This window comes from Leuresthes tenuis, unplaced genomic scaffold (genome assembly GCF_036924035.1).
Source record: "Leuresthes tenuis unplaced genomic scaffold, fLeuTen1.0.hap1 SCAF_14, whole genome shotgun sequence".
NCBI classification, from domain to species: Eukaryota; Metazoa; Chordata; class Actinopteri; order Atheriniformes; family Atherinopsidae; genus Leuresthes; species Leuresthes tenuis.
In genome coordinates, this window is record NW_027325368.1 from 7094579 (window position 1) to 7115263 (window position 20685).

Consider the following 20685-nt stretch of genomic DNA (forward strand, 5'->3'; position numbering starts at 1 on the left):
ATCTGGTTTAGAGATTCCAGTCTAACATTTTGCCAGTTGAAAGGCCTCAATCTTCCTCACATGATCCCAAAACATTCTCATGCACACGGTAACTAATCAAAGACAAAAAATTTCCACAAAGACACAAACTGACACATGATGTCTCCATTTTGCAGACGGTAAGTCTCTTCCCTTCATGGCCATGCTGAGGAACCTGAGGAACATGATCACTACAGGCATCAGTGAGACTCATCACAAAAGGATCCTCAGCAGACTGACCAATCAGGTGCGGCACACCGTAACTAAGCACGTTGTCTTCATCATATTTTTCTTTCGTAAAGTATCTAAACGTGTATTATGTCGTGCCGGATGTGCTTACAGAAAGCAGTGATTGGGAGCAGGCAGTTTCCTTTCAGATTCCTCGCTGCTTACAAAGTCATCATGGAGCTGCACGCTTTGGGTGAGACGCATCAGATGGCATGAAAGCATTTAAGCACATTCAGGCCAATTCTAACGTCTGTCTCTGAGGGTTATGGTGGACTGGGCGGCTCCCTGAAGGACAACGTACCTTCAAAAAGACCACGTAGAAATAGATCTCTAAACTACCTCCTACTTTTTCTGTAGGAGGTCATCGCACATATAAATATATCCAAAATCAGAGCACAGACATTATTTTAAGTTACTGAATATTGAATTTGTTAGATGAGGCTGTGGTTATAAGATCAGGATTTTATTAGAGAAGAGCTACAGTCTGGAAATGCAATAAACGACGGCGAGTTGAGTCGCAGTTTTAATGGGTGAAGTCACAGTTTCTGACACATTTAGCTGCCTGGCAGAAGAAACAAATAAGTGAATGAGAGCTGCTTGACTGGGACACTATCCCTTGTTGTTATATTTTATTGGATCTGTGTGTTAGTTCAGTTTTGTATGATTTTGGTTAACTAGGTTAGTCTTGTGTCATTTAAACATACAAGGTGAGTTTAACATGTCAGCAAGACATATTGTATTATGAGACTTAAACTGTAACTGGGATATGATTTGGCCCGTTTTGAATAACCAGGTATTAGATTAATTATGTCAGCAAACAACCTTAAAACCCAAGACCACATATACAGCTTCTCTTTACCTCTTTGCCTTTCAGCCTCTGCCTCACAGAAGACGATGCCCACTGCCAAAGAGATCCTGGTGAGCATCCTGAAGAAGGTTCCCAAGAGCAAGCGCTACAAGAAGCAGAAGTGGGAGACGTCCCAAAGGAACCGAATGAAGGTGACACTTGGCGTGCCGTTCATCTATCGATTGTACAAACTAAAGAAGGCCCAACTTCTAAAAAAGTAAGAGAATGTTAACATGCGTTTCTTTCATATTTTCTTCTTTTTTTTTTACATTATTTTGAAGTTGTCTGTTGAGATACTGTAGGATGACTGTTCAGCCATGATCTGCTTTACCGCTCAACACATTAAACACTGGTTCATTTCAGAGAAAAGAGCATCACATGAATACAAAGAAAAATAAGTTTTAGAAGTCACTGAACGACCTCAGGGAATACGCAGTCAGAATATTAGAAGGAGGTGTTTCTTTTTGGCCCATCAAGTTAAAAACAAATCCACTTGTTGATGAAACCTAAGAGTTGGATGTTTTTCTATGTGTGCATCCAGTGAGAGGAAGTACACCGTTGAGCTGTTGGATCGTTATCGCAAAGCTCTGGAGACGGCGGTTCAGATCTCCTGCCGTTACAACGTGCCGCCGCTCCCCGGGAAAACCATCATCCTGCTCAGCTGTGAAATGTTGAGCAACGAGTCCTGGAGCAAGAAACAGGACTTCTGCCTCCCTCCAGACCCAGAGCAAAAAGATGAGGAAGAGAAAGAGGAGGAGGATGAAGAGAAAGAGGAGGAGGATAAAGAGGAAGAGGAGGAGGATAAAGAGGAGGAGGATGAAGAGGACAGGAACCGTAGAGGAAGAAGAAGTAGGGAGGAGGAAGAGCACGACAAACTCACTCCTTCTGTAAGTGCCGGTTTGTTTTTCAGATGTGCAGTGACACAGAGGCAGGCCGGCACATGAAAGCACTGAATAAGCAAACCTCTCTTCACATTTATGAATCCTCACAGTTAATGGAGGCGGCGGCTTTGCTCGCTCTGATGATCAGCAGCAGTGCAGAGGATTGTCAGCTCTGCTTATTCAGCTACAGTCTCTGCGTGGACGTTGAGCTGGAGTCAGACGTCCTTTTGGATAATGTTCGAAGTGTGCTGAAGCAAAAGGAGGTCAGGATAGTATTCCTCTGATGCTTCTTGTAATCAGAAACATTTATTTCTGTTGAAACTTCTCATTGTGGACAGATAGTTATGTTTCTCCTCTGTGAAAGGAAGAGGTCATTTTCTTTATGCCTTTAATAAACGAACGCTCATCTTTCACAGAAATGTTCCAGTCTTTCATATGAAGACAGGGACCAGGCTTTAATTTACAGGACGTTCTCAAAGAAAAACAAAGTAGGTTTAATTCACTTATTTGTTGTTGTTGTTTTTTAAATGTTTTCCTGTAGTTTGTTGTGTCAAATATGTATATCCTCACTTTTAGCTTCTAATTTTAGGCATTCATTTATTCATATATCCCTTTCTTGTATCTGATATTTGCTCAAGGAAATAGAAAGTAGCATAAAAACCTTAACTGACCAGAGTTAATCTGTCCATAAATGCTGAATGATTATTGTTTCAACTCCTAAACTTGATCATTAATGTAGATATTTTAAAACTGGCCCACCTGCTAAAGAATGTATGAAATTTGATGATTAATTCCCTCCGTGTCTCAATTAACTAGGTTTTCTTCATTAAACAGATTCCTTAACTGCTCTCTGTGGAGCACATCAGCACATTTTCACATCTTTGTCCAATGTGTTCGTTCACTCTAAACCCGACTTTTTAATTTAAAAGTCCAACTAAAATTGTATAAATTGAAGTTCTCAAACCAAGAATAACACACCCAGATAGTGTGGTTGGGAGTAAATGAATCCTGAAGAGGCAGCCAGTAAACACAAAACAACTACACGAGATTGCGTGCATCTTTTATAAAAACAGTAAGGCGTAGTTTTATATTACTGCAGCTGAATCCCCAATAAAGCTTCTCTCACTCACATATTAGTCTGTTTCTCTGATCAGATAGCTAAACACATCAGAAATTGACTGAAATTCAGCCTGCTAAGCATACGGTCTGGTCAGATGGTCAAAATGACCTCTTGTCATTGTCTTTTCCGAAGGTCTTTTCCTTAACCTCGATGGAAAATATCGCGGAGTTAAGGAAAGACGGTTAAACAAAATCTTCAAGATTTAGGAAATGACGACCACACTTGCTACAGACAAAAGGGCTTTAGACACTTCATCTCATGTAATCTTTTGATGTTACGCAAAGGTTATCTCATATTTATTGTAGTAGAGCTAATATAGACTGTTACTTAGAATAGAGTGTAGACTCCTGTCCTCATATTCACATGACAGCTACATCACAGTTTGTACAACCAGATGAAAATAATCTAATATCACTATGAAAGTTGCAGTTGCAAGGAATTGTGGGACAGAATTACCTTGTTTCTTTCATAAAGGCTAAAACAGATAATTAAGGAAACATTTGAGCTCCTTTCGTTAGCATTTGGAGAATTTGAAGAGCTCTTATGGCTGCTGCTCGGATACTTTATTTCACTCAGTTAGGAAGGTTTGTAAGGAAAATGGATCATTCAAGCATTTCCCAGCTTTTGTTCTGCTCTAATAGAATAAAAACAACAACTTTAAAGATGTCTGTGAGTGTCGGTGAATTCAACTTTACTTCCATGTCTCCCACAGGGAAAGATGTTCACCTCTGCTTGTAAATGGTTTTAGGAGCACAGTTCAATCAAGCTGGAACTGTAGCTCAGCTCAACTGTTTATCCAACCGTGCTGACTGTGGCTCTACCTGATATTTATCTGAAGATCTAATGTCACTTTGTGTCTAAGGTGGACAACATAATTGTGCTGTCTGATAGCTGGATCTCCAATGAAATCGAGTGGGCCATCAGCAGCTACAGGAACGAAGTAAACAACAAAGCCCTGGAGGTTCAAATCTTCTTATCAGAGAGGTAACACTCTATATTGTATACTCTGTTTGATCTTACGCACAGTATTAAGAAGATACTCATGCAAACAACCTCTGCTTTCCCTGCCTCTTTCCCTCCCGTAGTGCTTCATTTGCGTCACGTAAAGACACCCCTGACAGGAACGTTGTGAAGCTGGCAGGCTTCAGTGAGCAAATGCTGAGGTAAAAATGCACGATTGTTCATTCTTTATCCAAAAAAGGCTGATTATACAAATTAAATAGCGGTGCATTAAGATTCACTGATTTGATATGTGGTTATTAAATCATTATAGGCAGTATGACTTTCTTGTGAGAATATTATTCTATTTAATTTTGAAGCTGGATTCAACAGATGGTATATAAAGAATAAAGTGGAAGTTACTGCACTAAGCCAGTCTGACCCTTTATTTATCCTCTGCTTTCATTTTCAGGCTTTATTTTTGGCAGACGTGTTTGTGTTGCAATTAGAACCTGATGGTTTTAAAAGTTCACCTTGCTCTGAAAACTGTGTCCAGTCAGTTCATTTGTAGATTGACTGAGTTTCTAAGTTTCTAGTTTTTATGTTTTACTTAAGAATATATGGGTTATTAATATAGACCTATCAGAAAAATGACCATTTTTAATTATTAAAGGGTAGAAAAAAATGAAAGGGTCTGAAATACAGATGGAGGTCAGTGTATAACAACTTAATTTGTGAGTTAAAGTGGTGTTTTTGTTTTTTTCACCTTTAGTAAAAACTGCTTTGACTTCTGTTTCTGTTCACATTTCTATGTTAATCAGCTGCGTGCTGTAACTGCAAATTTTGCTTATTAAATGTATTTCGAAAAGTGTCAAACGTTTCCTTCAAACGTGTGACCAGATTTGTGGCAGAACGAGGATCTTCCAGGCTGTTGGATCATGTGGAGAACTTGGACAAATTGTACAAGATTCCACCACCAGAGGGAGCTAAAGCCCCCCAGACTCAAAGCAACCTCGTTTCAATACCAGCCACCCCAAAATTAAGGTAAACTGTAAAACTGTCTTCTAATTTTATGCCTTCCTTTTGTTTAACATATTTGGATTCCCAACATGTCATTTCAAGGTACTTTAATGGGCAAAAACAAGTTAAGTTGGATTCTAATCAGATACAGTCCAATCAAATCCAAGTGTAATCCTGTTAAAGTTTGTTAGAATCCAGTTCAATAATTAACCCTGGCTTTACCCTCTGTCCTCAGGTGGCGAGGTTTGCGAGTGTTCATCTCCTCCACCTTTAGAGACATGCACGCTGAGCGTGACGTCTTGGTACGGAGCATCTTCCCAGAGCTCCGCCGCCGCGCTGCGCAACACTGTCTCTACCTGCAGGAGGTGGAGCTGCGCTGGGGCGTGACAGAGGAGGAGTCAGAGAGAGCCACAGAGCTGTGTTTATCAGAAGTGTGTCGCAGCCAGATGCTGGTGGGGATTTTAGGTGAGAGATACGGCCAGGTGCCCCCCAGGCCGGTCCTCCCCGACCTGCCACAGTACAGCTGGGTAAGATTTATGAAATGGAGTCAACGGATAGAGCTGTGTCAACAAAGATCTTTGTGCTATTTAGATACGTCAGTGAGGCGTTTTCATTCAGAGGGAGCAAGTTGGAGTGTTTGAACAGGACTTCCTTTTTATCTTTAAAATAATTTGATTAAATCACAATACAACAATATTCCGCAAGAGTAAAGTATTATAATGTTAATGAAGTTTAATCACGTCTTTGAAAACTAATTGGCAGCTGTTGAAATGAATGAACATTTAAAGTATTCAATCGAAATGTCAAACATGTAGTTCCAGCTTTTTTTTCCTGTTCCTCATCATTTTAAGTCGAATGTCTGGGTTTTGAGATGATTTGAGATGCAAAAACAAGCATTTCCACACATGAGACGTGTCATCCATCTATGAAAGGGATGTCATTCAGTCACCTTTCCTTCAAACTTCCCTGTGAAAGTGAAAACACGTGCGCAATACTTGACATTCATGTGAGATTGGACAGCTCAAAAAGTGAGATAATAAGACACATAAGACACATAGAGCCACGGTTTCTGATTACATGTCATGTGACCATAACGATTCAGACTGGCATGCCAAGTAGTCGTGTAAAACATGATGATGATGGATAGAAGCAGCTGAAAATACATGTTGAACCTTGTTTAACATTAGGTCTTAAACTCATTTTAATTGCTCTACAGTAACCGTGTAGTTTCTGTCTACTTGAACAAAATATGAACATATAGTTGTTGGAGAAGTTAAAGCACTTTTAAACTGTTTTCTGTTTATTTGACTCAGATACTGAGGAAAAAAAAGTGACTCGGTACTGCAGCCTATTATCGGAGTTATGGAGTATGGAGGAGGAAAGTTATGAGATAACCAATAAGGCCTGTCGGACTGATAGTGATACACACTGTGTATGTTATCAAGTCCGGCCTTGTTAGATTTTTGTCTTAAAGTGTTATGTAAAAGCACCAAGGAAGTAGCTGCCATCAGATTATTGGAAAGCAGTGCATGTCTGAAGGAGGTTTAAGAAATTAGAAATAAATAATCCTTAGATTAATAGATATTGTTAGTTGCAGATTCAGTCAAAAGTCTGAAATAAACAGCCTGTTTGTCCCTTGCGGATTGTAAAATGTTCATAAGAGGAGAAACGTCAGCAGCAAGTGATGAAACAGATGGAGCAAATAAGCCTTTTAGATGTAGATTTTTGGTCAAATTCTTAAAGTGAAGGGTAATAATGTGTTGTTTTTTTTTTTTTGTGTTAATTTTGCTTTAATGACAAACTAAGGCAATCACGTTTTTCTTGATGTGCAGCTGGACACGGCCTCGGCAGGTCTGTCCATCACAGAGATGGAGATCCGTCAGTTCCAGGCTCTTTACCCCGATACGGCGCCCCAGCGAATGTTCTGCTACTTCAGGGATCCGAACATCATCAAGTAAGCAATTAAAACCTCTAAAATGTCGGTCTGTGATGTGATATTGCAAGCTGGCCTCGGTGCTAGTTTACAGTACCATTTAATCCCATATTTCTGCATATCTTCTGATGTCTCCAGATCAGTTCCTGTGGCTTGGAAGTCACATTTTGCCGTTGAGTCAAAGGAGGCTGAGGATAAGATGACGTCTCTGAAGAGAAGTCTTTTGGCCAGCGATGTCAAAGTGACTGAAAGGTGAGTCCCCTTAGTCAAGTTAAATTATTCACTGTACTTGTCAAAGACATCTCATTTTAATGAGTTGATTCCTTTATTTTAATAGCTTTAGATACGTTTTTATTGTTTCAACCACTGACTCCTGAGACACAATTTTATTGGAGAAACTGACACAAATGGCACTCATTTCTAATGTCTTTCTGTTGTAGTTACTCATGTGAGTGGGGAGGCGTTGTGGAAGGGAAACCATATCTAAAAAACCTGGAGGACTTTGGCAAGGCTGTGCTGGAGGACCTTTGGGTGGCTGTTAAGAAGCTGTTCGTGGAAGTCAGTAAATCTGGAAAATCATTCTAAATCGCTGCCATGTATTATTTAACCTCAGCTTACGTGCGTTTTCTGTTCTCTCACCGCTGTTTTAACTCTAAACCACCTTTATTCTCCCTCCCACAGGAGACCGAGGACACCGAGGAGGCGTCAGAGATGTTGGAGCAGGAGGTTCACCAGGGGGCGCTGCAGAGGCAGTTCTTCGGCAGGTCAAAGCTGCTGTCAGGTGCTGTGGAGATGGTGGAGCAGGCCCACACCAAGGGAGGGATGGTGCTGATAGAGGGTGGGCCTGGAGAGGGCAAAACTGTCTTCATGGTAAATTTAAGGCTTCAGTTTGTTACAAAAGGAAATCAAGGTTGCTCATTTCAAACAGAGGAGAGTGGACGGGGTAAAAGGAGGCATGTACAGGGATTAAAATTGAAAATATCTTTTTTTATGCACACACAGGCTGCTCTATCAGATGCCCTCAGAGCTGGAGTTAAACCCAGAAGAAACCTCAACTTTGACATCATCTCTTACTCTACTGCTGCCAGCCAATCGGCACGCTCTGTGGAAACCCTCCTTCGATGCCTCGTTCAGTGGCTGAGAAAGATCAAAGACACGGAGGAGGAATCACCTCTTCCCCACTTGTACAAGTGAGCCTCCTACCTCATTTAGTCCCTGAAAAACCAGTGGTTTCTAGCTGTGTTTGTGTGACGACACGTTTTCTCATCTCAGAGACTTGGTGTCAGAATTTCACTCCACGCTGAGTGAGGTGGAGAAGAGCAAACCTGTGGTGCTGCTGGTTGATGGGGTGGATCTGGTCCGGGATGGCCGAGGTCAGCTCAGCTCTGACTGGATCCCGCAGCAGCTCCCACCGGTCAGTCTCAGGAAAATAGACCTGAATTTTGTCTCAGCTCATCACAAACCATGAAATAGTTAACATTAAGAATGAAAAATATTGTATTTTTTGCTGATATCCGATATGCAGATGTTTTCTCATCGAGCCTCTTCTGTGGTGGAACTGACACTATTATTTCTGCTATTTTAAAACATAGCATATTTAACTATATTTTTATGGAAAACCGTCTGCTTCATCCCACTCGAATAAGCATTCATGATCCTCTGACTCTGATGTTTCCCTTTAAAGCTTTTATGGGCACATAATGATGACACGCCGATATAAGTGTGCATCCCCACTTCCTGTTAGATATGTATGTTGTTTTATGACCTAGCTGACAATCCAGGAAAATTAAACCTGATTTGGATGGAAAAGAAAGATCTTTTCATAAGATTTAGGAGAATCCAGAGCATCGTTTGTCTGTTAATAAACTCTGATAGCTTAGTTTTTGTTGTAAATTTGAACTCCATTAAAACTCAGATTGTGTGTTTCTTGTCAGGGTGTGTGTTTGGTTTTCAGCATCACGTCCAAAGCAGCTCTGCTGCAAACACTGGCCAAGAAAAGAGGGACTGTCCTGTATTCACTGGGACAGCTCACCATGCCGGACAGAAAGGAGATTGTTCAGAAGGAGCTGGACACCTTCGGGAAGAAGCTCAGTGACTCTGCATTCAACAACCAGGTTCTACTTATCGTGTTCTTTTCTAATTAGTCTCTGGACTTTTAAATGCCTCCAGAACTCATCGCTTTACCCAAAAACTCTCTTGTGTGTGTGCAGCTCCAGACATTGATTATGAAGAAGGGAGCAGTGAGTCCTCTGTATTTGCACCTGGCCTGTGAAGACCTGAGGAACTTCGCCTCCTTTGACAAGGTGTGAGCTCAAATTTTTAACCACCTCTAAAATGTTTTGTGTGTTCGCTCTAAGTCAAATAAAGAAGCTGATAACACAGAAGATTAGTGTATGGACATTGAGCTTAATTTTAAAATGAAGTATATTGTATACCCTGATATTTATTGAATCCATATTAAGTGTTGTTAATGTCTCAGCACATTTCACTCAGCTTGTGCTGTGGATAGCGGTGATGAGTGTGTCCTGTCTCTGTGTCTCAGTTGAAGGACAGTCTACAGGGTTTACCGCAGTCTCTGAGCCAGCTGGTGCACTACAGCCTGGAGAGGCTCTGCTCGCAGCACAGAGGCATGATGGGACTCCACTGGGCCCTGGCAGCTCTCACTGTCAGTGCCACCGGTAAGGTTCATTTTGTGGAAGTGAGTGCCAAAAGATTAGAGAGATATCTACCTGTAACATTCACCCATCAGCCACAACATTAATACTGCTAACAGGTGATCTGAATAACATTAAATATCTTAACATGATGGCCTCTTTTTAAGAATATAGTTATAGGAAGTGAACAATCACTTTCTTGTATTTTGTGGTTAGTCCCTGCCAAAAGGTGAACTGGTGACAGGACCATCCACGCTCAAGGCTCACTGGTGTGCATGGAGTGCTAAGGCTGTCTGTGTGTTTCAGTCCTGTAGAAGAATTATTGTAGCACAAATCTCTGAAAACCATGATCATCGCTCAGTGTCTCATGCTGCACGTGAGGCTCGCTAAACTGATCCATGGAGACCACATTGTGCAGCTGTTTGATAACACAGGGACCCCTTCAGAGGTCTTAAGGAATCCTGACCCCGACAGGTCAGAGCTGTTTGGATGGCACAAAGTGGGCCAACCTGATATTTAGCTGATGGTTTTAGGCTTTCCTTGTAAGCAGATTGGAATCTGAACAAGAGCACAAATAAAGTAAAAAACTAACTGTTAGACAGAAATATTTGCACACACTGGGTCATCTTTTTTTAAAAGTGGTTTTCTTGCCCTTGCCCTCAGCTTTGGGCTCTGAGGTTGTGGAAAGTTGAGAAAGGTATTGCAGTGTGACGGGACAGATTGAAATCCAGACTGATTAGTATACACCATAACAAAAGCAGATCAGTTAATTCAATCAATAAACAACCAGATGCAGAGAGGAACAGCAGCAAAGTAGCTGTAATAATGCTTTTAGGGTGAATAAAAAGTCATTGAAACTACTCTAATTTGTGCTTCACAGATATGTTTATGTAGTACTTTAGTCCTTAGTCCACCTTCTGTTCATAAAAGTTATTAGAAAATAAACTAAATACAATTTCAGCCTAACTTATATGGTGTTATTGGGTTTCAGTTGTTTTGAACCGAATAGACATTCATTTAGACATTTGTTTTTTGGCTTTAATGGTTCTCCAACATTGTTTTAAACTCGTCCATGACTTTCCTCTCAGTGAGGACGGTGCTCACTCTGAACATTTCCTCCTCTTTATTTTCAGGCCTGAAGGAAAGAGACTTGTACTCTGTTCTGAATACATGCAACGACCTGTCTTCACTGGACAGACAGGCCACATGGGAGGAAGTGCTGCAGCTGTCCAGGAAGCCCAAAGGACGCATTCCCATGGCCACGTTCACCCGTATGGTACAGAATTTACAAAGGTATGACTCAGCTGTGATGTAAAAGTGTTAGACGATGTTAATTTAGTTCCATCTTAGTTTTTTTCAGTGTCTTTTGTCTTTTTCTTACATTAAGACTTGATGTTTGTTGGGATTCAAACGGTCCTTTTTAACACATGCCTGTAAATACGTCATTGAGTCATATTTAAGTACTTGCATGGATGACAGTTACAAGCCCTGGAAAAGCTTTGTAATCAAAGCTTCAATTTAGAAAAAGAAAAGATTGTGATTCTGTGCTAAAAAACACACATTTTCACACTTTATTTAGATTTAGTATATTAAATTTCTGGATCTCTTCCTGCAGTCTGATTGGTCCGTCTCATTGCCATGACACTGACGACTTGTTGAAACTTAACAATCCGGACATAAAGCGAGCCTTTGATGATTTTCTCCTCCCAACGGAAGGCGACAGAACCAGAGCTCATCTCATACTGGCAGGTAGAGTAAACAAGGCTTGCTGTTATAAGGCATGAGTATTAATGTCTCTATATTTACATTATTCTGCGTTTCACAGCTCACCTGTGGGCGATGGCTGACCCTCAGGGACAAGATACCTTCCTCCACTGTGAGGCCAACTCAGTCATGTACCTGCCTTCTAGCCTGGTGAGGGATCTACCATCATTTCCTAAAGGCTACAGAATGGAAACAGTTTGAAAAAGTATAGGATTTGTCACTTTAAAAAAGACAAAGATTGATCCAGATACTCATATTCATTCAGCTACAGCGTTTCGCTCAGCATTTTTGTATTTTTTATTTTTACAGATTTTAAGTTAGAATTTTTAATAAATCAGTTGGTTCAACATCATTTAAAACATATTGTTTAGATTAATCCTGCTACTTTTGATATTTACTGATGATTGTAACTCCTGTCTTTGGACAGATTCAAAGTGGACAACTGGAGGCGCTTCATTCCCTGCTGTCCAGCTATTACTTCCTGCACGCAAACGTGAGCCACGGCCTCCTGCACCACCTCATGGAGACATACGGCTTGTACGGTGAGCATTCATAACTCTTAAAGGAAGGTTTTGGCATGTTTCATGATTTACTGATTTATTAGCAAAAGATAAAGAAAAATCTTATTGATAATTCTTCCTTTCCTGTAGATAAAGAGCAAACATCTGCACCCTCGTGTAAGTCATAAAAACACTCGATAAGCAAATTCTTATCAAATTTAGTTATTAATTAGTTTGTCTTCTCAGTTGGGTTTCAGGGACGTCTGGAAGACTGCCGTGGTTTCCTGCGGCGCCACGCCTCCGTGCTCTCCGCCTGGCCGGCTCTTTTCATTCAGCAGGCTCTCAACGAGCCCCAGGAGACCTCTGCTCACACCTGGGCTAAAGGTCTGGTGGGAAAAGGAGGAGTCCGGGTGGTCCAGTGTCTAAACAGCAACAGCGTTGTTCAAGAAATCAGGTGAGCTGGTTATTTTCAAGGTGGGCTTCAGTCAGGAGTCAGCAGTGGAATAACTCCTACAGTCCGTATCAGTACAATAATTTAAGAATTATCTGTTACAAGTTAAAGTCTTGCTCTCTAAATGACCAAACAAGGCCACAGAATGACTTTAAGTGCTCAGTCAGCAGCAGTGTATATATTTTATGACAAGGCTTTGCAACTAAATCTTAGTATTCAGAGTAATAACAATATCTGTCAAATGAATGTAGCAGTAAAAGTGAGTAAAAGTGAAATCAAGCATGTGGTATGAAGTGGAAACAAAAGTACTGAAGTAAATGACTTAAAGTAGTTTCAGATGCTGGACTCTGCATCGTTATATTTACTTATGTGTTCTCATGTGTTCCTCCTCAGTGAGCTGGTGTCGACCTTCCCGTCTGAGCCGACATGTGTGGCTGTGAGCTCGGACCAGCAGCTGATGGTGGTCGGTACTGGACAGGGAACGCTGCACATCATCCACACACAGACTGGAATGGTATTTTCTCTTTCTTGTACTTTTTCCCTCCTTTGCCTCTTTCTTCTCATATCCCATCAAATTTGGGCAGATTAGTTAACAAAACTTTGGTTTTCAGTATTTTGTATTTGGTTACGAGTGTGCGAGGCAAGGAAACTTAGCTGGGAAGATTGGGTTTTACTAATCTGTTTACCCAAATATAGAAACTAGGCTTCATAGACAGCATAACTGTGTAGAAGCTGCTCATTGTCACGTGTGCTGAGAATCAGAAGCCTGACGATGTTGTGATATCCGCTCTCTCCTTTCTGTGAGCAGGAAGTGAAGTCGTTGGTGAGCAGCTGTGACGGCATCACAAGTTGTGTTTTTCTGAAGGAAAGTCTCGCTTCCACCTCCTTTGATGGACGAATAGAAGTCTGGGACATTGAGAACGGATGCAGGTGAGAGGAGAGTTGATAGAATAAGGAAAATACCTCAGGTTCGCCTCATACTGCTAGAGTATTCAAATATATTTGGTAAATGGTGCTTTAATTATGTGTTTGTCATGTGCAGGACGGCTCTTTTTGAAGGACACACTAATGTAATAACAGCAAGTGACATCACTCCAGACAGGAAACACCTCGCAACTGTGTCCCTTGACTTCATGCTGAAAGTTAGTTTAAAACAAATCCATTAAAATATTTTTCTATTCTGTCTACCCTTTCTTGCTCCATAAACTGAACCTCAGAAACATCAGCAACCACTTGGTCTAAGCGAACAGGGATCCAAATCAACTACCGTCCATTTAAGTTGTCTAAATCAAACGACTTCAATGTTTACTGTCGCGTCAAAGCAAAAAGATAATTTATAGACGAACAACCCTCCGAGATCTTGTCTTCGTACTTCTTTGTTATCACAGTGATAAAACAAGCGGCAGCTGTTTGCAACCAGATGTTGACCTGCCAACATTTAACAACCAGGTCACAAGCATTCTCTTCTCTGATCAAACTAACTGAACATGTTTCTGCTCCTCAGGTGTGGACCTCTAATAAAGGTCACGAAGTGGCGTCTCTGCCCAGCACCAGCCCTCTGAACTGCGTGACGTTCGACCCCGAGGGCCACCTGCTGGCCGGTGGCTGCTGGAACGGAAAGATTATTGTGTGGAACTGGCTCCAGAATAAAACACTCACGGTGAGTTTTCACGACGGTAGGATGGTAAACGGTTAAAAGTGCAGGGCTCACACTTTCAGGACATACTGTAACTGCAGGCAGAGGTGAGGGGTCAAGCAGCGAGCAACAGAGCACAGTCAACGTCGAGGAATCTGGATGAATCACCTTGATTTCTGTGTTTGTAGAAATTCAAATTCAGATAAAAGCCACCAATCAGCAGGCTCATATCTAGGCATCCACATTCATGAGGTGCTTTGTATTGACCATGTGTGGTTAAATGCTGTTGTATAGAGGCTGGTCCACATGCAGACATCAATATTTATCTCTCTCTTTTTAACTCTGTGGAGAAAAATGTTTCTTTCATTTGGCAAATAGAACTTATTATATGCTTTCTGTTGAGATAGCATTGATAGCAGTCTTTGTGTGTCATATTGGAGAATCTTTTCAAGGCTTGAAAAGAGGCGTATAACCATATAATGGAGTGAACGCGGCAGGGACGATTATCTGTCTGTATTTCACCAATACTTTAAGAAGAATGAATGAACGAACGCGTACTATTGCTCTGTTAGCACATAGCCGCTGTTATGTGGCTACTTGCAGCTATAGGATAATACGTAAAGGTCTAGGTTTAAAAATACCGAAGTTCCCCTTTAACAGAATCTGGGGTGTTGGGCTGAGTTGAACCAATTATTTTGAGAGTTTTCTTGCCTGTTTTCTCAGTCCCTGTGTGGTCATCAGCGATCAGTGCGCAGTCTCTCCTTCTCCCCCTCGTCTGCCATGCTCTGCTCTGGCTCTGTGTCTGGAGAAGTGAGGGTGTGGTCGGTGCCCACCTCCACCTGTGTGGGATGTTTCCAGGCTCACTGTGGAGCCACGGACGCCCTCGCCTTCCTGGAGGAAGGAGCCATGCTTCTGAGCGCCGGCTCGGATCACATGGTGAGGTTAACGGCGTCTTTGTGTTAAAAAAAATCTATAATTAAGACTTATAAATATTTTTGTGATTTATCGGAGGTAACACACATTTCTAAGATTGTTTTTCACCAGTTTATTTTCCTTGAACAGAAGCAGCAGCCTTCATCTAAGTTTGATGCTTTGATCTTTTACCTTTGCATTTAATTTAACTAACACATCACAGTCAAATAGAGGTCAGTGCAGGACAAGAGCATGGGTTTCCTCTCACGTACTCTGTATATTGTTGTTTTCTTGTGAAACAGCTTCAGCTCTGGTCAGGAGGACTCGGACGTTCAGTCGCTGCTTTAAAAAGTGATGAAGTAAGTTCTTCGACACGTTTAATAGAATGCAAATAAGTTGAAAAACTAACATTTAAAGTTAAATGTACTGATGTCAAAGTAGACCAGATGGTGGGTAATTTTAACACGTTGAATCTCAGAGATCTCCTTCTAAATGGAAGTATCCCTCTGGAAATATTCACTTCAAATTGCTCCGATCATTTCTGTTTTTTTTCCTTTTTCAGTGCGACCAGGAGCCTCCTCAGAAAAAAATAAAGTCTGTCACGTCTGAGCCTGCCGCTCTCTGTGTGGCCGTGAATGGAGACTGTGCTGCTTTGGGTTACCACGGTGATGGCATCAAACTCTTCAGTCTCGACTCGGGTGTGTTTGCATGTCACATTTACTGGATGGAGTGACTGGTAGACAGCAGCAGAAATACAGATGTGTGCTGATGATCATCAAGAAAAGAAACTAATCCCGAAGTTTGGCATTTTATCTGTTGAATTAAAGTAACACATCTCTATATTCATTTTTGCTTTTGTTACAATAGGATTTGTGGAAATGTTTCGAATGCTTCTTTTTGTATGTGTAATGATAAAATGTTTTAATCATAGGTGAGAAGATTTGGGCCTCCAGGGACCTGAACGTGTCCGTACACTGCATGCTGTGGGCTGTTGTGGACGCAGAGCAGAACGAGCCAGAGCTGCTGGTGTCTGGAGGAAGCGACAAACGTCTGAGGGTGTGGAGGAGGAAAGACGGAGGGGAGGGATTGATGGGAGACCTGATCTACCTGGGAATGTTTGGTGTGCAAACAGGCGCCATCCTGGCACTGGCACAAAGCACCACCTACCTGGCTACAGCTTCAGGTGAGTGTTTCTGCTGGAAATGGTCATGTTTTCACAAGTAAGTGTAAAACATTTGTCAGGTTTCAGTCACCTTGTTTGAAGCCCCGAGAGGAAAATAAAGAAAATCTGCATTCATCTTAGCCTGATTTTAATTGTTCTCTTTGCAGTGTTTATGATATACAAATTTATTTTAAAAATTCTTTGACAACTTAAAAGATAATCTCCATTGAAACAGCTAAAATAACTTTGAAGGTTTGTTTCTTTGTTGTTGTAATACCCAATTTGGCCACAAGAGGCAGAGATGCGCCCTCAGCTGGTGGTGAGAAATCCCTTTCACACTTTTGATGTTCTAACATCGACTCCAGTGTTATAGTAGCATTTATTTTTTCACATATAGTAAAAAGTGTACTAAAATCGATTATTTTGAGTAAGTTTTTGTTTAGCGCTTCTTTCTAACAACCAGAAAATTTATAAAAAGTATAAAGGGTCGCTTTCTTGCCTCTCCGGTCTTCTGTAACCTTGTCTTAATTTTAAAGTTTTTTTTTTATAAGTCTGTTCTCTGTGTTTCTCTTTGAATTAGATGACTTCACTATTGTGCTGTGGTTGCTCAGCAATCTGAGCCTTGACTCCAGGACTGATCATCATATAATGCTGAGGGGCCACAAAGGAGGGGTCACCTGTCTGGCTTTCAGTCCTGATGGTGCACAGCTGTTGTCTGGAGGGAAAGATCAGGTACCTATGCTTGTATAATCAATAAATTCTCAGTCAAAACATCCGTTAAGACCAATTAATTCAAACTTTTGAAATAATTTAATGAAAAGGCAGCAAATCTTCTCTGTAGAGAAACTTGAAACGTGGCATGTGGGATATTTTTGCTGATAAAACGATGTTATCATGAACTCCTTTTCATCTTGTTATTTCAGCTAAATTAAATAAAAGTCCTCTTTTGTACGAGACTTGCTGCTCGACTGCTTGTTTCTCTGATGAAGCCTGTTTGTTTCAGGCTCTGGTGGTTTGGGATGTCGGCTCGGCTCCTGCTGCTCTCTCTAAGTCGCTCCCTCACGCTCACAGAGACTGGATCACAGGCTGCGTTTGGACTCCAGACTGTGTGGTGGGTTCTCACTGTATATTATGTCATATAGAAATGTAAAACTCTGACCCACATGTCACTGAATTATCTGAAAGAGTCGCATCAAACTGATCATACCTGAAGACGGTTTCTCTCGTCTATCCTTCACATCTCAGATAAGCTCTTCGAATGATGGGAGACTTTGTTTGTGGGACCTGGGTGCAGGTCAGTGTATCAGAGAAATCTCCTGGAGGAGTCCACTGACCTCCGTCTGCTGTCTGGTGAGCAAATCATAAAGATATCTGTCAAAGAAAATGCAGCAGTCCTTCATGCTTTTAACACCTTTGAACCAAACTAATACAGTCTTCTATGTGGGTTTAGATCAGTGTTCTTTGCATTGTTTGCACATAGTTCAGTTTGCAGCAGCTCGTTTCTGTACGGTCTGAAAAAGTGGGAACATGACTCGGGTCTTGGTGTCCCTTCAACATCATAATTAACTGACTGTAAGAGCTCTACAGTCAGCCAGCCAGGTTCTCTGAGGTGTTCATGGATCTATATTAAAACTGTAAATTTGACTTTTTCATTGACTTATTTATTGGTAGAGCTAATAACATTGTGTTCAGAGAAAAGATCAAACTGTTCTGGGCTTTCTTGATGTGGAATATGATTGGCGTGACATAAAGGTTGAATTTACCGTGTTGATGTTTCTATGTGAAGGGGGATCATGTGATTGCCAGCTGCTCAGAGGGAGCGCTGCATGTTTGGAACTGGGAAACCAGCACAGAAATCTGCCACATTACTGCCCACAAGCAACGCATACACCACTGCTCTCTGCTCCCAAACACCGGTAGGACGCCTAATCCGGAGTCCTCTTCTTTCATTCCTTTTGTGCAACGTGAGGCAACATAATCAGCCGTACTTTGAGGTCAGTAGTTTGTGGTTTTAGTTTCTCACTTTATTTTTAAGACAAGAAGAAAGAAGTGAAGCCCGAGGAAATGACTGTCTTCACAGCGTCTGACGATGGCTCCGTGAGGCTCTGGAAGCCCTTAGAGGTGTGTTAGTGGAGATGAGACCCACCCACCCACTTTGTTAAACTCTCCCTTTAATGTCTTTGCAGGATTTATGGTTGACGCCATTTTTCTCACACATGATTTGATTTCAGCTGTAGTTCAGTTTTGTCCTGTTTTACGTCCAGGTGGAGCACTTCAACACCTTCCAGGGTCACAGTGGTGCAGTTCATGGAATCGTTCAAAAGAAAGGAGTCCCAGAATTCCTCACTGTTTCTGAAGACTGCTCCCTCCGGTGCTGGACCTGCACGACCGGTAAAATCGCTCCAGGGGCGCCACAATCAGATATTTTTATGAGCAACCACTCAGTGGGCTGTTGTTCTTTGTTTATAAGCTTATAAATGCACATCTGTGATGTAATGTCTGCAAACTAACTGTATTCTGTCTTTTCTGTTCAGAGAGCTCTCCAAACCCAAAAGGCTCCATCTCAGCTTTGTGCTTCTCTCAGACTGGCGATGTGCTGCTTGCTGGTTATGAATCCGGTTTGCTGGAGTTGTGGCAACATAACACGGTGGTTGGCCTGAAGCAGGTAAAGAAGTGCACAAAATAGATGATGTCCGCACCACAACACTAACCATAATAATAACTCCAGATGTGCCCAGAAAGAAAAAGAAGACCAGACCAGTGTGGGACCGTGCGTTTGTCTGTTGTAAAACACTCAAAGTGATCCATGCGATTTTGTTTGCCACTTTTTGTCATTAACCTGAATTAGAACATTTACAACCATCCATATACATTTGTATTCATTATTAGAAGGCTGGACAGGCCTTTAAACTGTTTCTGTTTTTTTTGTCTGTGGTAATCAGGCATCGGACAGCACCGTCATAGCAGCCGGCTCCATGCCTGACGGTCAGTTTGCCGTCAGCTACCTGAAATATTTGGTTGTTGACGTGTGGAAGCTGGTGTGGAACCAACAACGCAGCAAAGCCAGGTAAACGGCACCAGAAAGTCCCACTGCTGGATAGAAACACCATCCTTTATCTTTTTTTATGTCTGCAGTTATGAACAAGCTGTCATTTTTCCTTTGTTCTGCAAAATTTCTCCCTAATTTCACTAATCCGATGCGTTATGATTCATCAAGTAAACATCCCAGCACAGTGAGTGATGGCTGAAACTCAGCGAGACACATTTATTATTAGATTTTCTCTGAAGAAAGACTTAAAAAATGTTTTTAATCTTCTGAAAAGAGGTCAAAAGAGACGTGATGTGAATTGAAAAAGTCCGACACATTTTTTTTGTTGTACATGTAATATTTTTTGTCAATATCAGTGAATTATTATTTCTTTGCGGGGATGGAAAATGTTCAAATTATTGTAAGCGACTAAGATTTCCAGCTGTTGGGTTAATTCATCCCTCCTGACATGCTGTCTGTTCTCTAACCTTCTCTGCTCTGTCTCCGCTTCAGTCTGGTGAAGGTAACCACGCACAATGTGACGTTTCCGATGGTGCGCCTCATCTACTGCTCGCTGCTGATTGGTGTGACCAACACAGCACTTATATGTGATGTGTCGACCCAGGAAGACAGGAGCATCTGGAACAATACGATTTCCAAGTAAGGTTTTGGTGTTGTAATTTGTCATGAACCCAGTTGATTGAGGTTTAACAAGTTTAGTCTTAAAAGTCTTGATTGCATCATTTTTATGTGCTTAGTGTAAATGTTTCCTTGTTGAACTGAGAGACAGGAAGGTGAGTTCAGGGTGCTTATGACCCAGCTTCTCCTGCACCACAAAAAAAGGCTGATAAAGATCTGATTTAGCTTCAGAAGTGTTTAGAATTAACTTTTGACTGATGTGATACAAAATGAACCCTTAACCCCAGATCAGAATGCTCTTTTTGACTTATGTGCTTTATAATTTCAGTTCAGAGCAGTTCTAACAATGATACGATGATGTTTTTGAGAGCAACCCTAAACGCCACTTGCATTTCTCCCTCGTTGTCAGCTGGAACTGCAGCATCGTAATTCGAGCGGTGGTGCGTAATGATGAGAAAAGTGCGTGGTTGCTGGGCGTGTCCGATAAAGAAGTTCACATTGGCTTCATTGTGAGTTTAACTAATCTCTTTTGTATCATTTGATCTGTTCGATGTGCCTGTGTCCACACTAGAACGACGACATTTGAGGTGAAAATATTAAGAGTTTAAAGATGTTATGGTCACGTAGGAGCATAAAACAGTGTAGGTTTTTACTGTGCTGTATGTATGCTCTCCTTATTTTAGTAACACTTTGCTGTAGAACAGCATTTTATTGTCATTTGTGTTTAACTTTTAGTCTGCAACACTTTGGTTCAAGTTGTGTTGTTGTAAATGTGCTTTATGAATAAAATTGACACTGATTACATTTGCATTTAAAAAGAGATGATGGTCTGGGTGGTGACATGTATCAAAGCTGGAAAAGTAGTAAATTCACAGGTGGGATATGGTTGATTTTCCCAAAAATAAAGAGAGAATTCCATGAAATTCTATGGAAAAACTATTCTCAGACATCTT

At 41.3% G+C, this 20685-nt stretch overlaps 1 protein-coding gene across 1 annotated transcript in view; it reads left to right on the forward strand.

Moving 5' to 3' along the window:
• tep1 (telomerase-associated protein 1) overlaps window positions 1-20685 on the forward strand; it is a 29327-nt gene that overhangs the window by 6462 nt on the left and 2180 nt on the right. Inside the window, exons 10-52 of the mRNA XM_072364630.1 lie at window positions 156-265; window positions 361-439; window positions 1121-1310; window positions 1635-1980; window positions 2085-2237; window positions 2391-2462; window positions 3957-4078; window positions 4180-4257; window positions 4934-5077; window positions 5289-5580; window positions 6886-7007; window positions 7125-7238; window positions 7427-7544; window positions 7668-7856; window positions 7989-8176; window positions 8259-8400; window positions 8921-9100; window positions 9197-9289; window positions 9529-9664; window positions 10774-10933; window positions 11256-11389; window positions 11466-11554; window positions 11832-11946; window positions 12055-12081; window positions 12151-12358; window positions 12749-12869; window positions 13164-13285; window positions 13398-13497; window positions 13860-14015; window positions 14715-14927; window positions 15206-15262; window positions 15466-15601; window positions 15835-16086; window positions 16646-16797; window positions 17069-17176; window positions 17311-17415; window positions 17852-17981; window positions 18101-18186; window positions 18330-18456; window positions 18600-18730; window positions 19008-19132; window positions 19607-19753; window positions 20142-20241. Coding sequence (XP_072220731.1) covers window positions 156-265; window positions 361-439; window positions 1121-1310; window positions 1635-1980; window positions 2085-2237; window positions 2391-2462; window positions 3957-4078; window positions 4180-4257; window positions 4934-5077; window positions 5289-5580; window positions 6886-7007; window positions 7125-7238; window positions 7427-7544; window positions 7668-7856; window positions 7989-8176; window positions 8259-8400; window positions 8921-9100; window positions 9197-9289; window positions 9529-9664; window positions 10774-10933; window positions 11256-11389; window positions 11466-11554; window positions 11832-11946; window positions 12055-12081; window positions 12151-12358; window positions 12749-12869; window positions 13164-13285; window positions 13398-13497; window positions 13860-14015; window positions 14715-14927; window positions 15206-15262; window positions 15466-15601; window positions 15835-16086; window positions 16646-16797; window positions 17069-17176; window positions 17311-17415; window positions 17852-17981; window positions 18101-18186; window positions 18330-18456; window positions 18600-18730; window positions 19008-19132; window positions 19607-19753; window positions 20142-20241 — 5969 coding nt within the window. The remainder of the gene's footprint in view (window positions 1-155; window positions 266-360; window positions 440-1120; window positions 1311-1634; window positions 1981-2084; window positions 2238-2390; window positions 2463-3956; window positions 4079-4179; window positions 4258-4933; window positions 5078-5288; window positions 5581-6885; window positions 7008-7124; window positions 7239-7426; window positions 7545-7667; window positions 7857-7988; window positions 8177-8258; window positions 8401-8920; window positions 9101-9196; window positions 9290-9528; window positions 9665-10773; window positions 10934-11255; window positions 11390-11465; window positions 11555-11831; window positions 11947-12054; window positions 12082-12150; window positions 12359-12748; window positions 12870-13163; window positions 13286-13397; window positions 13498-13859; window positions 14016-14714; window positions 14928-15205; window positions 15263-15465; window positions 15602-15834; window positions 16087-16645; window positions 16798-17068; window positions 17177-17310; window positions 17416-17851; window positions 17982-18100; window positions 18187-18329; window positions 18457-18599; window positions 18731-19007; window positions 19133-19606; window positions 19754-20141; window positions 20242-20685) is intronic.